General features: G+C 41.4%; 1 protein-coding gene across 1 annotated transcript; it reads right to left on the bottom strand.

The window, feature by feature from the left end:
* Positions 1-800: 800 nt before the first annotated feature.
* apobb.1 (apolipoprotein Bb, tandem duplicate 1) lies at positions 801-17,430 on the bottom strand. Its single transcript, XM_074616033.1, has 29 exons — positions 17,304-17,430; positions 15,925-15,957; positions 15,693-15,805; positions 15,442-15,587; positions 15,169-15,316; positions 14,880-15,032; positions 14,430-14,554; positions 14,233-14,318; positions 13,684-14,128; positions 13,441-13,555; positions 13,212-13,358; positions 12,912-13,123; positions 12,592-12,787; positions 12,319-12,498; positions 12,000-12,203; positions 11,728-11,895; positions 11,431-11,636; positions 10,955-11,137; positions 10,731-10,861; positions 10,410-10,620; positions 10,149-10,321; positions 9,691-9,851; positions 9,494-9,603; positions 9,030-9,403; positions 2,794-8,823; positions 2,590-2,701; positions 2,473-2,496; positions 2,145-2,331; positions 801-2,041 (listed from the first exon to the last, which is right to left on the bottom strand). Exons 1-29 carry the CDS (start codon positions 17,356-17,358, stop codon positions 1,046-1,048), a joined length of 11,424 nt encoding a protein of 3,807 aa, XP_074472134.1. The 5' UTR covers positions 17,359-17,430; the 3' UTR covers positions 801-1,045.
* Positions 17,431-17,667: the final 237 nt, after the last annotated feature.

The raw sequence follows: 17,667 nt of genomic DNA, 5'->3' as shown, positions 1-17,667 counted from the left end.
CTTTTTCAGCATTATCTATAGTAATAACAATAGTCCAAAATTATGTAAAATTGCATAGTTTTAGCTCAAAAACCTTCAAATTTTCCCACCTCACCGTTTTGTTTGCCTGTGATGTTTGCAGGTTTCTGATTGAAAAGACTGATCTTCTTGTATTTCTGTTGTGCACCCAGGTCTTGACTTATTGTTGACGTATTGTCTTATAATGATGACTTTCATATTCTGTTTACTGATAAGGAGGGCACATATTTGTCGCTGAACATTGATGGGACGTTCTGAATTAAAATTGCTGTGGCATGTTGTGAAGGGAGGGAAGGGCCTCCAAAACGTCTGTAGCCCAGGGCCTCAAGTAATATTAAGGCGCCTCTGGACAAGGGTTCAGAACATATTGTATGTGCATGTTGGTTGTCGGCTCTAGTCTTTTTGAGGCAACACGAGGCGATGCAATGTATGACCAGATTGCCTTTGCCAGTGGTAGTTCCTTGAGTTTAGGTTGGTGTGTCAGAGCTCTAAATATTGCAGAGGAATGAGTGTGTTTTCTTTACATCTTTTTGTCCTTTGACTGGCAACCTATCAACCTGTTTGTTCATACATTACAGAGAAGAATACGGTCTACAAGAATTTAGATTTCCCTAGGGTCACTAATAATTAGTGATGTCACTATCTAATTGAATCAGCTAATTAGACAGTTGGTTAGTTATCTCAAGTGCCAATCAATTCTTGAAACATGATGCAAAATAAATTCAGTGAGATTCATGCAAACTGTTATAACTTTACAAAGAAGGAAATCAGACATTTACAGATTTCATTAATGTATTTTATTGATGTTTTTCACTCTTTGCAGGAAGATGAGTTTCAGTAAAATGTTACATTCTTAATGTTTGTACACAATAAACCATCTAAATGAAAATGATACAACAGGTGTTTCTGTTGAACTCATTGTTATAAATATGGCTAAAGAGCAAATTGTCCATACTTCTTCCAAGCATGCGTTTTGAACAGATGGTAGTGTTTCATATGGACTTAGGCCTCAGTCTGTGAGGGTTCCTCACAGCTGGAAGGAAAGTGGAAGGTCAATCTCAAGCCTTCCTTCACTAACTTTCAAGTTGGCTTGAGCCTCCAGTGAAGCTTGCTGCAGGAAACCATAAACAGTGTTATTGAACTGTTCCACTACATAAATGAACATGTCGATAATGTACTGAAATGAATTGTTGAGCTGCTCCATATTTAGGGCAGAGATCTGGTCAACAACATTCTTTAAGACTGTGACAAGGTTAACATAGAGGACATTGATGTTGATGAAAACTGCATCTAAATAGTCAGACTTGACAGAGTCAACGAACTCCTGAGATTTCTCAACAATAGCCTTCAGGGTCTCACCAATCTTCTCTAGCATTGTGTCAAGACTCTCCATTTTTTTCACAAAGTCCACCAGTTCATCAAAGATGCTCTTGTAAGCTGATTTGACCTGATCCAATATCTGGCCTCCAGTGATTGCATCACCAACTGGCATGCGCAATTTCACACTGCTGATCATCTCAACAAAGGTGTTATAGTAGACCTCCATGTTGTCATAGATAGCCTGGAGGGTCACATCTAGCATAGCAGCAATGCTGCTGGTCAGCTTCTTCAGGGCCTCGGGGAGAGTGGTCATCTCATCAGACCCAGGCAGTTTGAACTGGGTTTCCCTCATAACCTTGACAACAGCATCCAGAAATACCTGGACAGTCTTCTGGTACTGGACAATGATGTTCCTGAAGAAGATTGACAGCTGGCTCATTTGAGTGTCGTAGTTGATTGCAGCATTATAGGCCTCACTGATGCGGTTAACAACAGAGTTCTTCAACTCTCCCATGTTGCTTGTGATCTGGTACTTGTCAGCAAACATTGTGAATGTAGAGATGATGGAAGGGAGTCTTGTCTTGAGTTGAGAGAGCATTACTTTGGGTGCCTCCATGTTGTAGGCAATCTGCAGGTTCAACTTATCAGCATCCTTAGAAGATGATCTGATGACCAAGATGTCAACATCAACCTCTGGGGCAGACTGTTTGATAAAATAAAATAAAATAAAATATTATTTTAGTTATATTTTGATTTTGGTATTTAGATTTCCATTGTATCAAAAAGGTAATGTTAGCTATACTCACAGGATAACGGCCATAGACTCTTCCCATCATCTGAGATGGGACTCTGCCATTGACCTGAAGGCCCAGGAAGCCAGTGGATGGGGTAGATAGTGAGGTAGTGATACCATCTCTGCGAGCAGCATAACGAATGTTCGCATCAGTGAAAGTAGGACTGGTGATGTCCACATTCAGGGTGTGACGAGAGTAACTGGAAGAGAAAGAATGCATTTCAAATAAAAATCCATGATTAATTCTTGACCTGATACTTAATATGAAGAAATCTGATTTATACACATTAATATAAATGATCAAGACGAAAATGTAGAGAAACTGTTGATTGAATATTTACCCGTCATCAGCCTGGCGCTTTCTCCTAAAATGTGAAGGAAAGGAGTTCATTACTTTAAACTTTGAATGTCAGAAGTAATTATTCAACATACAATGTAAAACAAATGCAGAACGTTACCTCAAGGCTTGGGTAATGACATGATTGACATCGATGGTCATGTCAGCGTGTGTCAGGACAGCTTTGCTGACCATGTTCAGAGCTTCATTTTCAAAGTTCACAGTAGTAGAAGCTATTAAAAGAAATATTTTGTAAGATTTAGTGCTCAACAATGCTTGCTCACATAAAACAGATAAATGTGTAAAGGGAATTTGATCAACTCACCATCCATGTCATATTCAAAGAGCACAATGACAGAGGTGGCAGAGGACTTGAAGGTGACTTTGAAGCCAGGAGCATCGCTGTCTACTACCGCTGCCAGGTTGGTGGTGTACAATGGGCTGACAAACTTGCCATCGGTAGAGATCTTCTGCTTGGCGGCGTTCACCTCAGCAACAGTTTTCTCAAAGATGGAGAGGTCACCCAGGTCGCTTGGCTGAGATATATCAATCTCAATATCAGCAGTCAAGGAAGATGTTGGGGCAAGATCAATGGTAGCCTGGACAACATGCTTCCCGTGGGTGTTGAAATTGAACAGGTTTGCCTCGTTGTTGCCAGTATACTTCAGCACTGCATACACACGGCTCAGGGAGGCTTCAACAGCGAGATTCTCATTTACATCCATGCCAATGACTTTGGTGGTACCTTGGTTAAGCTTGGCATCAGCAATGACCTTGGAGGTGGAGCGTAGGCCATCCTTATTCAGATACAGATTCATGTCATTATCCAGGATTCCCAAAAGTAAATAGTCTTCAAGCACTGTGCCGTCCATGTTGGCCTTAGTAGATGACTCCATGGAAACATCCTCAAGGCTTCCTTCCAGCTTCAGACTGTGGTCTGCATCGGCCTTTCCAACAGCCATGATCACAGGGAGGTTGAAATCACCCTTCATCCTCAAGGTAGAAACAGCATTTGCTTTGGTTTTGGTGTCTGCAACCAAATTTTGGTTTACCTCCAGGTTGAGTATAGGCAGGGCAATCTTTGCAACTGTAGCCACAGAGACGGAAGTTTCAAAAGTCTCAGTACTCATACTGAGAGTGCTGTCATGAGTGCCTTCAATGTGACGATTTTCAAGGGACATGGAATTGGCCAACTTGATTCCTCTCTTGGTGGTCAGACTGGTTGTACCATCAAGTTTGGCTTTTAGACCCTCAAACACAGAGGCTGTGATAGCTCCCAGGCGGAACACAAGATCATCCTCAGCATACAGTCCAGCATTGACATTCAAATTAATGATGGCAGACTTGACAGACAGCTCTGTGATCAAGTTACCCACAGAGGGAATCTGGATCAGATCCATCATATCAACAAGGGGGGCAGCCTGGCTTTTCTGGTAAACAATCTTGGCATCCATGTCCACAGACTGCTCAGTGGTAGTCAAAATGTTCTTCAATCCAGTCTGTTCATACAAGTTCAGATCACTGATAGCTGGAGTATTGAAGTCTACAAAAGGCAGGTTAATCTCAGGAATGCTGATGGGGTATGTCAGGAAGTCAAGATTGGCCTCGCTTTCCATCTTAGCAAAGATGCTAGCCTCCTTTTCATTATTGTCAACAGTGAAGTTGTAGAACATTTTGTACTGATTAAGACGAGCAACAGCTACTGTGTTCATCTGTTGGCTGTTAGGTTTGAAGGTGGCTGAGTAATCATTCTGCAGATCTATTTTAGCAATCAGACTTTCAAAAATGGTGACCTTGCCATTTCCTTTGTTTTGGAATTCAAAGACAAACTCGACCGGATGGACTACAATGCTGATTCCATTGGACAGGACTCCACTGACTGAACCATACAGTTCTGTGTCATGGCTTGCTTTCAGCTCAGCTTTCATATCATAAAGGTTGGCATGTCCAGTTGCCACAACAAGACTGTTCTTAATGACTGGTGTCTCTGCCTCATTGCGGATATTAAACTTGAAGTAGGAAAGGGTGCCAGATTCAGCAGTAATTTGCTGTTTCATCTTTAAGATGGGAGTGTCTGTGTCACCAGAGAAAGTTAGTGTCATAATGCTGGGAGTGAGTGACATTTGCAAGTTGCTTTTGTGGGTGCCATCATCAGCATTGAATTTGCCAGTGCCTGAATTGTCAACTGTTAGAGTGAGGGTGTAGCCATCTTGGCGAGCAACTGCTTTCTGGTTTACAGTGGCCTCACTCCTGAAATTGACAATTGGGAGGTCCATTACATGTTTGTAATTGGTATCGAGAGATGCAGACATTCCTTCTTCCATAGCAATAAAGGCTGTGTTCATGAATTCAGCATTGTAAGGTGTAGTGATAACCTTAATTGTAGTTTTGCCTTGGGCCTGGGCTGATATGCCATAGAGAGTGAAAGATGCCTGATGTTCAACTCCAAGAGCAAGGTGGTTGAACTTAAGAGTCTCTGCAATGACAACACGACTCATTTTGGCGATTGCAATACGAGCAGTGGAGTCAAGTTTGTAATTAAGAATTTCAAAACTTGGAGATGTGGCCTGGGAAGTAAGGAATCCAGTGAACTGAGGTGTCATTTCATTATCAGTGGAGTTCTGGAACTCAGCAGAAGTCTTGACAGTGTAGATGGGAGTTTGCAATTTGATCTCACTATAGAGTTTACCAAAGCATGGGATCATGATCTGATTTGGAATGGTTGGTAGTGTGAACTCAGGAACCTGAAGAGACTTGACAAGCTTTTCTACAGGAACTTGTGGGATGGTAGGGAATGAGATCTCAGGAAGGGTGATTTCTGGGAAGGTCATCTCAGGCATGGAAGGAAGGTAGTTCATGGTCAGATCTCCAAAGAAAGCATCCACATCAAGCATTTTGATCTCAAAGTTTCCAATGAAATCAAGAAGTTCAATGATTCTCTGCTTGATGTCATCAAAGGAAATTGTGATGGCATTCACGGTAAAGGAACCCAGGATGGTGAACTCAGGGATGTCCAGCTGTGTTGGGATTTCAAACTGCTCAAGCGTATCCATGCTAAACTTCACAGTGGGCACAACAAGATCAGTGAGAGGAATGTTGAAGGATGGCGTATTCAACTCAACTTTCTTAAGTTGCATAATGAGCCCTTCAATGATCTGTTGAATCTCGCTGATGAATTTTTGCTCAGGTGCCAGGCTCTTAATCATCTCAACCGTATTGGTGAATATATCAGTGACGATGTTGATGACCTTAGTGTAGCAACTGCTCACGAGGCCCAGATAAGAGGTAATCTCAGCTTTGACATCCAGATTTGTAATTCCCTGTTTTATAAATTCAGCAAAACTCTTAAGGTTGCCAAGCACAACTGTGTCAATGATATCCTTTACAGATTTAATCATTTCTGCAACTTTGATTTCTCTCAGGTTTTCCATAAGGCCTTTAACAGAGGATAAGACAAGGTTGACAAAATCTCTTGTTGCCTCAAGTTTCTGGGGGATTTCAAGAGTCCTGATCAGCTCATTCACGTTAACTGTGTACTCAGCAATAATTTGATTGGCATAATCTACAACGTTATTGTACTCCAATGACCTCAGCTTTTGCACAATTGTTTCAATATACTTATTCAGATCATCAATCATATCCTTAACCTCAGTTGTTTTCAAGTAGTCAATAGCACCCTGGAAGACTTGCAAGAATTTGGTAGGGATGTCTGCATCCTTCACCATGTTGGCTACAGCCCTGATAGATTCCTCAATTTTGAACAGTTTGATGAGCTCAACAGTCTTTTCCAAGACAGCCTGAACCTTTTTGTCAGCCTCAAACTTTACAATCAACTCTCTCATCTTGGCATAGAATGTGTTGATCTTACCGAGGATGTCAAGGTCCTGAATCATTTGCTTGATGGAATCTGTTATTTCACTGAGAATATCTGTTGGAATCTGACTCACTAGTTTCTCGATGTAAGTTTTAAAGTTGATGGATGAAATGAACTCCTTCAGGTCAACAACAAATTTCTGCATGTCAAAGGTCTCAATTATTTGTTTCATGTCACTAATAATTGTCTGTAGTTTGGCCTTGACTTCATACTTGGAATCAATATCACTCAGGAATGCGATGCTGCTGCCCTTGAGTTTTTCCAAGTCGATCTGCTGGATCATCTCTCTCATGGTATCAATCACATACACAACCAATGCCTGGATGTCATACTGCTCATTAATGGCATTCAGCTGTTCCTGGATCTTCTGAATGAGGGTTTCAGGCAGAGTGCCACTTACAATGATCTCTTTCACCATACCAGCAAAGTTTTGGATGTAAAGTGTGAGATCAGCCAGCAGTTTTTCAACAGTAGCCTTCAGGTTTGTCAAAGAGGCTTCTACATCCTCCATGGAGATGACATAATCTTGGGTAAGATCATTTAAATACTCCTTCAGCTGAACAACCTTGCCTTCTAAATTCAGTTGAGAAACAAAGTCACTTACATACTGGGGAAGAGCCTCAAGTTTAGCCCTTATCTCCTCATTGCTGAGATAGTCTTGCAGTGCCTCCGCAACACGCACAACAACGCCCTTGATGCTTTCCAAGACTGCGGGCAGATTTTCAATTAGAGGCAACTGAATTATTTGACAATCTGTGTTCTTGTCATACTTGAGGAAGGAAGAGATGGTGAATTCCTGGTTCTCTGTGGAGTCTGCATTGAGCATGTTTGTGAGGATGGTGCCAGAAACCTCAATTCCAGTTCTCTCAGCAGTGTTGTAAACACTCATGTCCTGATTAAGGGCATGCTCATTCATTTTAGATTTCATTCTAAAACTGGTCTTCTGCTCTTGGAGTGACAGAACAGTATCCATCTTGTTGTCAAATGTGGTCTCAAGAGCAAAACCGGTATCTAGCTGCTGGTTTAAAGATGCTCTGCATTCATTTGAGCTAGCAAAAGCCAGGGGTTGTGCTTTCAGGAGGAACTTGCCATAGAGCTGGGCGCTATGCTTTCCATACATGGTCATGTCTCCATCAGCATTGAAAATGGCATCAAGGTTGAAATCAAAAGGAACAATGCTGCAACGGATGGTGTGGTCAAAGCGCATTGGCTGCGAGTTGAAGCGGGCATCGTTGGTGATCCTGGCAGCAAGGCCGACAATCTCAAGCTCTGTGTTTTGATTCGTGTGAGTTCCAAAGAGTTTACCAGTGGTGCTGCACTTTGCGTTAGCTGTCATATCAGCATAATTTACCTGGTAAGTGTGCTTGATCTCTTCCTCGCCATAGATGGCTTTCAGGTTTCCAGTCAGGTCCATCTTGTAAAGCTCGGCCTGGAGCTGAGCGTCATTAATGAAGTTGGCCTCCAGAAGATTCAGGTTGTTATTAACATTTGCAGAGGCAGTGTAGGGTTTCAGGTCGATGGTGATATCATGAGTGTAAGAGGCATATTCACTGGCAGTGGCTTCAGCCTTTGAGTTGAAGTCAAGACTAGAGAGAGTAATGGTCATAGTGTTGGTATTATCAACCTTGATGTCGGGCATTGCAGCCTTGTTGGTGATGGTTATAGTAGCTCTTGAAGCATCAAGCCCAGCATTGAAGGTGTTTTCCAGGGACAGGGGGCTTTGAAGGGTGGTTGTTCCACTTGTGGTCAAACCATCCTTGTTCATTTGAAGAGTTGCCTTGTGAGTAGCCTCATTTTCAAGGAGCTTCACAGTGGCATCGCTGTTTACAGCCAAACCAGTGACATCAAGAGAGGCAGTCAGCAGAGAGTAAACACGGTTTTCAGAGTTGTCTGCATTTGTCTCCATTCTCATGACAACTTCACCAGCACCAGCAGAGGCTTCAGCCTGGTTGCGGATCTTCATGCCAGGAGCAAGGGCATTTGCATCACATTTCAGTGACAGCTTGCTGTCCTTGAAGGAAAACTCAGCAACATGGGTCAAGATGTCTTCAAAGGCATTGGTGTTAGATACAACTGAGAATTCACCATTGGCAAGGGTTGCTGCAATTGTGTTCTGGGCCTTAAGAATGGTGGAGTCAACCTGCACAGAAGAATCAATCTTTGCTTCTGGCCTGAATGGAAAGATGGAGAATGACTGGCTTGATATGGTCTTGCCATACATGGGTCCAGCCGTGAACCTTCCGTCAAAGTTGCTATCAGCAGAGATCTCTTCAGTGTTGATTCCAGTCATGCCAGTGTGCTCTAGTACAATATTGAGACCAAATGGGCTTGTGGCTTCAATCTTGCTACTTGATTTCAAATTGATTTTGTCTGTGATGGTTGCATCCTCAATGATACTAACACTGGCTTCAAGGAATTTATGAGTCAAAGAGCTTTTCAAATGGGCCTTGATGGAATCAGTGGTGGCCAACATTCCAGATCCTAAATAAAACACAAAAGAAGAAAAATGATTGATAATTTGAAAATCAATACATTTATCAGGGAACACTGTAACATTGGAACTGAAATTAAGTCACATTGTTTCACATCAGGGGAAGTTGAAAACTGTAACTGAAAACGCTTTTCAATGTGAGTCAATAACAATGCAACAAATCCTAAATTCATGAATGATAATAACTGTGAAATACCTTCAATCTTTATTGAGAGGATGTCAAGTGGAGAGGTTCCTTTCACATCAAACTTAGCTGAGTAGCTTGGGGTCTCCATTACGTCTTTGCCGGCAGCCATTGAGGCCTCCATGTCGTATAGGTTGCTCTTCATCATTGTTGAAACCTCAGCTTTGCCAAAAAGAGGAATGGACAGAGTAAGGCTCTTAGGGACAACAAGGTCTGGGATCGGAATTTCCATGGAGACAATCTCCAGTCCAAACTGGGGTAGAGACACACTAGGTGTGGTCAAAGCTGGTGGGAAGTTAAGCTCTTTTGTCGACTTTCCTCCAAGAAGCAGAGGGATAGTAATGGTGAAGCGCTCATTGTTGAAGTAGTAGACAGCCTTGGCCTCACTGTTATAAAGACAAAAGTAAAATGCATAAATATTTTGGGAAAAAAAATTAGATATCTTCAACATTTACCTCAGAGTTGTTCCCACTTACTTTTTCAGGAACAGTGTCTCTGGCAGGGAAATCTCAGGCATATCAGGCACTCTGAAGTTCTGAATGTAAGGGATATCAGCACTATACTTTTCCAAGTAGTTGTTTGCTGCCTAAGAAAAGGACAACCAGTGTTTTATGCATGCTCCATATTTTTTTGCCCAAAAATTGTGAATAATTGTTAAATTCAAAATTCATACCTCCACAGACGTCTTGAAGATGTGACGGACTTTCATGTCAGTCTGCCCCACTTGCATATCAAGAAGTTGGTTGCCATACACCTCAACCATATCAGCAGTTGGCAAACTGGTGGTGTCAGTGTTCACATCAGACTTGAACTCAACCTCAAACCTGCTGGCATCTGCAACAATAGAGAACAATGAATTTAATTCTGAGACATGAGGAAATATTCCTCTAATCCCCAGGTTAGACGTAATCTGGGAATAAAATTACTCTAAAATTTAATACAATTTGGCATTTTCTCTCAGGCAAAATTGCCCCATAATTTGGGTCTAAAATTTTAACCACAGGTCTGAAAATGCCAGATGTAGCTACATTTAGGATGTGACTGAGGTTTATATGCACCTGTCCATGAAGTAAGCAACAATTAAATAATTGTTATGTAATATTCTGAGAAAAAGGGTTCCTGGAAAATTACCATATTTCATTGTCATTTTCTGCTCAAAGGTGGCGGGCATGCCCTTGATTTCACTCTTGAGCTCCAATTCCAATTCTTCATCACGTTTCATGTTAGCTGTGACGGTGGCATCAGCATTGATTGAGGGGACAAGAAGCTGGACTTGCAGCATACCTTCCTTCATGGCTGTCAGTCTGAAAAATGTGCCAGTGAGTTAACATACTCTCTGTGATGATGGCGACATTAATGTTATATCTTGAGGATTTATGTTTGATTTCTTACTTTGCACGGCCAACCAGGGATAGCTGAGGAATGTTCTTGTTTATCAAGTCAAGAGAGATGGAGTGAGTTCCTTTGCCCTTGGTGTTTCCATCAACAACACCCAGCCTGAGTCCAGCCTCCACATCGTAGTCAGGGATCTGGATATCAGCTGTGATGACATTCTTTCTTCTGTTATATTTCATGATTGCTCTGGCTTCAGTGGGCTCTGCACCTGTTGTTGAACAAACAATATGTTAATATTACGCAACTCCACTAAACGTCAGAGCTTTTCCAAATTGAGCTTGTGATATGTCGCAACAATTTTCCATCATTGTACATTACCTTCAGCCCTCAGAACAAACTTCACAGAGTCAACCTTCTGCCGGCCCTCTTCTCCCTCCCTGAGGAGCTCGTAGGCAACAGTGGCTGTGTACTCAGTTACTTCACCAGTGGGGTGGAGTTCCACAGAAAATCTATGTAAATAATTCAGTTAATTAGCTAACATTGGTAAGTACTTTATTTTGAAAAGACAATGATGTGCTGGTGGTTTAAAAAGTCTTGCTTACTTGCTGTCTCCGGTGATGGGGAAGTATGGGGCTGTCTCCTGAGAGAAAGCATCAGTGTACTGCAGAGCAGTGCAGTATTTCATTCCAGCAAAGAAGGGAGTGCACTCGCTAACATCAACCTTGTCCATCACCATAGGGGGGATGGTCTTCACTCCTGATCCAGTCACTGCCACCAGGTTGTTTCTAAATTTTAAATGTAGACAAATTAGAATGCAACTTTGGCTGTTTTATACAAAATATAGAAAAGTTGAAATTGTTGTAATCAAAGATATAATATCCCCTAAATTATTTGTATGAGGCCATGATTACGGAAAGAAAAAAATGTTGCACTTGAGCTACACACACGGCTATTTTAAATTTGGTTAAATATCATTGTCCCCTTTATACTTCAGGTTAGCTAGTTTAACAGTTATTATAACCAGAGGTGCAAAGCACTCTCTGCTTGTTGCTTTTTCAAAAGTTCTACTTAGACTTACGTCATTTTGATGAGCTTCATAGGACTCGTTGGAGCAGGGATGGTCAGCTTGACATTTTCAGGTCCCATGGAGATTTTGGCACTGAGCCCACTTTCGTGGAAAATGTTGGTGTGCATCTCTAATCCAGAGTCGACATATTCAGGCATGAAGGTGCCAATCTGAGATACAAACTCTATGGCAGCAGAGGGCATGAAGCTCACTTCACTCTGTGTGGACACATAGGAGAAATGTGAAGAGTTGTGTTGATGCTGTTATAAAAAATATTGGTGGCATTTATACACATTTATGGATAATTACCATATCGCGAGCAATCTGAAGTCCACCCTTGATGCCAGGGGAGAAAGTACCAGACATTGTTATCCTCAGAGGCACACCAGTGACTGTAGGCAGGAAGAATTCATTGTCCATGAAGATGTAGTGGGCAAAGATTGTGTTGTCAGCTTTGGTCATCAGTGCCTTCATGATCTGTGGCAAATAAAGATAAACATAGGACATTTAAATCATAAACAAGGACTTTCTAAAATAATGCATTGTTTGATCGTCAAATATGCTCTTAAAAAAGTCCTTACATCAGTTGGGAACATCTTGAACATGCTGTCAATCATCATGGCAGCAGAGTAGGCCATCTCCTCCATTTCGTTGGTCTTCAGATATCCCAGCTCATTTCCTAAAAGTCTAAGATACACCATTGCCTCTGGAGACTGTGCCGTCTTCATTTCCCTCACAAGTTTGTTGAGGTTGCGTCCGATCTCCCTCATCAGGTTCTGGGAGGCCTAAACATAGATGTACCCGCTCTATTACAAGATTTTTCCCTTATGGAAAAATTGATCATCATAACAACTGTTGTTTTAGTCACATGTACAAAGCAGATTGGTATGGCATGAATACCTGTCTCTTCATCTTGTCCTTCTTCAGAGCAGGAACTATGTTCTGCAGAATCTCATTGACTCTGAGCGGCATGTTGTCAGAGACAAAGTACATTGTCTTCAGGGCAGTGTCGGGGAAGAAGCCATTCTCTCCAAACAGGGCATCAACAGTTGGCTCAAATCCTTTTCCCTCCATACCAATCTGTAAAGGTAATGCATTTTCACCGTCACAAATTAGTTTACTGAAAAATTGTCTCAAAGCACAATTTTGATTAAGACAGCTCACAATGATTACCTCCATCATGTCGATGTCAAAGCCAAATGCCTTCAGAGTCATTTCAAGCATGACCTCCTTGGGCAGATAGCTGGTACCCTCAAAGATCATGTTGCCCTCCACAGATCCGATCTTGTAGTTGCGAGAGAACTTGGTGGGGTCCATGGTGGGCCCAACTTCATTACCCTGCAGTGCATCCTGAATCTTCTGTCTCAGTCTGTAGGAAAGAAGAAGAAATATTACATCTGATGATGATCAAATCGGCATGCCTACGGACCACGTAGTGAAACAATAAATGTAATGAATATAAAGCTGCAAATGTAATGCTGCTTTTCACTTACTCTTGGGTCTCTGGCTCCGTTGAGGACAAAATGTTGGTAATGTGGGAGATCACAAAGCTCTTGACTTGTTTGTCCTGCTCATTGGGTAAGGCAGCAGCCAGCTGGGCCAGTTCAGTGGGCTGGGGGTCCTTCATAAGTGCCAGATATGAAGCAATACGCTTTTGCATGGGGCTGGTGTTGTCCAAAAGCACCTGCATGAGAACCTCCCTTCCCTGTGAACAATAGACATCAATAAATTGAGTATATAGTAGAAGTAATTATTCAAATAATGTGTCAAACCTTTGAAATAATTTGACTTGCCTCTTCGGGTACGGGAGTCAGCCTGAACACTTGGATGGCAGCCTGCTGCACAGCCAGGGGAGCAGCAGGTTGGTTCACACACTGGATCACAGCAGATCTGAGTGCAGGACCAGCAGATACCAGAGCTGGAGCCATATTTCCAATAACCTAGAATCAAAGGCCACATTAATATTGTTGTCACTGGTGTTGTCGGTCATTTACATTTTGATCAATAGGGAAGGTTACCCACTCTCAATGTCATGAAAGTGTTGTCCTTGTCACCAGAACAGTCACCCAACTGGCCAGCCACGAACTCAGCGACAGAGTAAATCTCAGGGATCAGTTTTCCCTCAGCTTTGTAAAATCTGTTGAAGAAAAAACAATATTTATAGTTCAAAGCCTGCAGATCTTATTTTACATAAATAGGGAAACCGTTTGCTGAAATATTATTCAGATATTCAACCTGGAATAAAGTGTGGTTAACTGTACTTACCTCTTGACAACATTGCTCAGCGCATACATGATGGGCTTGCTGGGCTTGTATTTGGCCATCTCGAGCATGTCATTGATCAGGAGGGCAGAAGGATTGGACACAAGTCCCATAGCAAAAACACCGGCATCAACCTCGAGTGAGGAGCTGTCAAAAGTCCTGAGGATCTGCATGATGGCACTGCTGCACTCAGGGGTTCCACACTGTGCCAGAAGCTGGTAGGTCAGGACACGGGACACTGCAAGAGCCTCAGGAATGGCCTGACTCAGGGTCTCAGTCTTCATTCCACGGACAATGGTGACAATCTTGTTGAAGAGGTGGGCCCTCTTCTCACCCTCGGTCTCGGGCAGAGTGGCTAGTTCTCTCAGGAGGTTCAGACCTGCATCTTTATCCTGGATAAAACTCCTGTCTTCAACAGCCTCCATGTGAAGACCCTTGACAATGTCACCTGTGATACACAAGCAACATGGTTATAATGACTAAATGCTACCTTTAGTGTTCATTTTAGAACAACTATAAATCTAAAGAATACAAATTAAATAAAGGGCTTACTGTGGTCAAAGACTCTTTCATTGTGAGGAACGACCTGAACCAGAATCAGTTGTTGCTTTCCAACATTGGTAACTCCATATTCACCCCTGTAGGAAGAAAACACATGCGTAAAAATACTGTAGATCTCTTGTACAAGACCTATTAATACACTTAGATGACAGAGCATTTTATCAAGTCTAATACGAGGTTGGACTTACTTGTGAGAGTAGGGAATGACGATGTGCTTCTCAGTGCAGGACCCAGAGGTCATGTGTTTATTCTCATTGTCAAATCTGTAGTTGCAGGTCTGTGAGCTTCTGACCAGCTGGGCAAGAGGGTAGTGCTGAAAATAGACAAATAATCATATTAATTTAGTGAATTAATAGAAGTAAAAGACTTGAATAGTTTGCGATGCACTTCCCAGATCAAATATACTTTGTGGTGCGGTGAAGTCTTTTCACTTCGATTTTCAGTTCATGTCAATGGTGCCTATTTTGTCTTTTCGTTTTTGCTATGTTCCTGGGAGATTTTGATTGACCAGACTGGATGTATAGGACACTAAATGTGGCTAGTGTAAAAGCTTACATGAAGTAGGTATTTATGTAATCAACTCTTGAAGATTTGTCTGAACTCTTCATGTTGCTACCACGGATAACTGGAATTCTTACCATGCCGGAGATAAGCGCCAAGGGGCTGGTGTGATCTCTGATTGGGACAAATTTGTCACATCTGGACAGGTCCCTGGTGAGGCTGATATCAGTTGCAATGTCCTCTCTGGCGTTGACAGCGTAAGTGGTCTTGCACTTGCCGTGGATAGTGGGCTGAAATAGATGAATAGAAAAAATAACAACATATATTTAGAAAGTTTTTTAAACTGTAAATATCAGAATGGTTTACTTTAAAGGTGGTACTAAAATATGCAGATTTTTAAAGTATTTTCTTGGTTAATGAATGTACCATGATCTTGTTCTTGTCTTCTTCCAACAGAGGCACAGCCAGGGCAGAGATGATACCCCTCTTGATGTTCAGGATTGTTGTTGTCTCACCATCCTCGGGGTACAGTTTCACATCGTACACACCCTCAACCACAACCTTCAGAGGATACCTAAAAGGAAATGTATGATATTTGAGCTTAATTATCAGTGCAAAATCTCCAAAAATATCAGATTGATGATAAAAGTTTTAAAGAAAATAATCTTTGACTTCAGGGATTTTCATGGAGTGCCATACCTCTCCATGTCAGCAGCAAAGGCATCAGAGCTGGCAGTAGGACCGAACACAGGGTTACCCTCTGCGTCCATGTCGACCACCTCACTCAGGCTACAGCCAGTGGTGCGGACGATAAAACTACAAGTCTGAGGTACTTCGATTTCAACCTGTTAGAAAAGATAGATGTTTTTTTATCTCATTCTCTGAGAAACTTAAGATGGAAAGACAAAAATCTGATAACTAAAGATGATTGTGAAAGATCTTTCTCGCACCGTGCAAACGGCCATGGGTCCGTTCTTGAGCTGTGAGGCTCCGTTGATGGCGTTCAGAGATTCAGCTTCATATCGGTATTCATACTTGTTTAAGGTCTTGTACCGTTGGGCCACTAGAAGAGAAAATCAATGTAAAGAAGGGATTTTGTATGCAAAAGCCGACTATTTACTCCCATTACATTACTGTCATAACTTATTAACATGAGCAGACAAGTAGTCTGGTGTAACTTACACAGGCAGGTTGGCTGATCTTGATCTTGGGCAACTGTTAAGAAAAAAGTTATATAAGTTATTCTTTAGTAATTCGAATGCAACTGGCTACTACTATAACTACACTAATCCACTGTCATAATTATTATTGTAGCATGTCTCCACACATAGGTGGGTAACATTTCCATTAAATGACAAATTCTTACATGTTATTTTTAAAGTTTACTATAACATATTTTCAACCATGACATTCTCCTGTCTAAGCTTGTCTACATTCAATTTTCTAAACAAGCAGTTGATGGATTTCAGTCTTATCTTCAAACTAGAGAGCAGCGTGTGAAAATTGACCAAGAAAATTCATCCCTCTTAAACAGTAGAGTGGGTATTCCCCAAGGTTCAATCTCCTAGCAAAGCAGCATAGGTCCTAACTGCATACTTGAATGATGTCCATCAGTGGCTACAACATAATCATCTTGTATTGAATTTGAAAACTTTCTCCATTAGAAAATTGGGCTCACTTGAACATTTTAAAGTCAAGATAAAGAATGAAGAAATAGAGGCGGTCAGTAATTTTAAGTTCTTAGGAATAATCTTAGATCCATAGCTCAAATTTGATAAACTCGTATAGAAATATTCTCTCAATTTTAATATTGTAAAACAGTTTGGGGCTAAAGCATCCCCATCTACAATCAAAAATCTTACATTCTTATACAATCAGGCAATGAAAATAATGGATAAAAAGCTGTCCGGTGGCATCACTGTTACATGCAAAAAATATACCATTTACTTAGCTCTGGGAGCTCATTTTTCTTTTTTCCAATTAGTTTTCAAATGTATTAACAAGATAAAACGACAGTAGCTGAGTAACTACTGTAGGAGCATGGTGAATGGCAGCTCTAAAATACCACATCAAAAAATTTGGACAGCTTTCTCTATAAAGGACTGTGAATTCTGGAGCACATTACCTACTGAAATCAAATGAATTCCAGATATAAAATCTTTTACAACAAAGGTTAAATGCTGGCTAAAAGCAAACCAGAGCTGTACCCACTTTTAGCTAATTGTACTGTAAATTCCCAAGGTATATTGGTATATGTATGCGTATTGTGCATTTTCTAATAATAGTATACCAAAAGTTGTATATTTTAATTACACTGTACATCTAAAAGCCCAACTAAGGACAAGAGTTGAAAATCTGCAATAGCTATAGACTCTCTGTGCAGCACATGAGTTTAATGCTCTGTATTGGAATTATGTTAAGTTGCACCGTCCCTATCAATTAAAATAAATTAAAAGATTTGTAAAAAGAATACTGTACAATTTAGGATTAAATAATCATAACTATGTACTGCATTAAACTATGTACAATGCTCAGAGAAATGTTTTCTAAGAAGTACTTACAAGCCAAGGCAGATGTGCTGAGGAGCAGCAAAAGGCAGAGCTTTGAGTCCCCCATGTTGGGTTCGTTGAAGCTCTCTCCCTTGGTATTGGCGAGTACTCGGACGAGACTGATTTCCCAGCCTCAGCTCGGGACTTTTATACCCTCAGCTGGGCTCTGTCAGGGGACTGGGAGGCACAAACAGTGCTTTGAACGCTCAAAGTCCACCCTACTCTCCTGTGTGGAGGGACAAAGGCAAAAGGTTTAAAAAGATACTCATGGCTCAAAGCACTCAATTCTGTTAAATCTTCAAAATGTCCTCTTTTAACTGCATCAGAGGAGTTTTTTATGGATATTTAAATGCACGAAGGACTTTGAAAGACATAT

The sequence above is a fragment of the Sebastes fasciatus genome, chromosome 18 (genome assembly GCF_043250625.1).
Source record: "Sebastes fasciatus isolate fSebFas1 chromosome 18, fSebFas1.pri, whole genome shotgun sequence".
Classification (NCBI taxonomy): Eukaryota; Metazoa; Chordata; class Actinopteri; order Perciformes; family Sebastidae; genus Sebastes; species Sebastes fasciatus.
This window is presented reverse-complemented; position numbering and strand designations above follow the sequence as displayed.

Excerpts from the sequence above, each read along its gene's own strand:
- apobb.1 (XM_074616033.1), bottom strand. The coding sequence starts at position 17,358 with ATGGGGGACTCAAAGCTCTGCCTTTTGCTGCTCCTCAGCACATCTGCC. Across the intron at positions 15,317-15,441 it reads TTTGCTGCTGACATGGAGAG|GTATCCTCTGAAGGTTGTGG; the intron begins GTATGGCACTCC and ends ATTTCCTTTTAG. Across the intron at positions 11,896-11,999 it reads TCAAGATGTTCCCAACTGAT|ATCATGAAGGCACTGATGAC; the intron begins GTAAGGACTTTT and ends TATTTGCCACAG.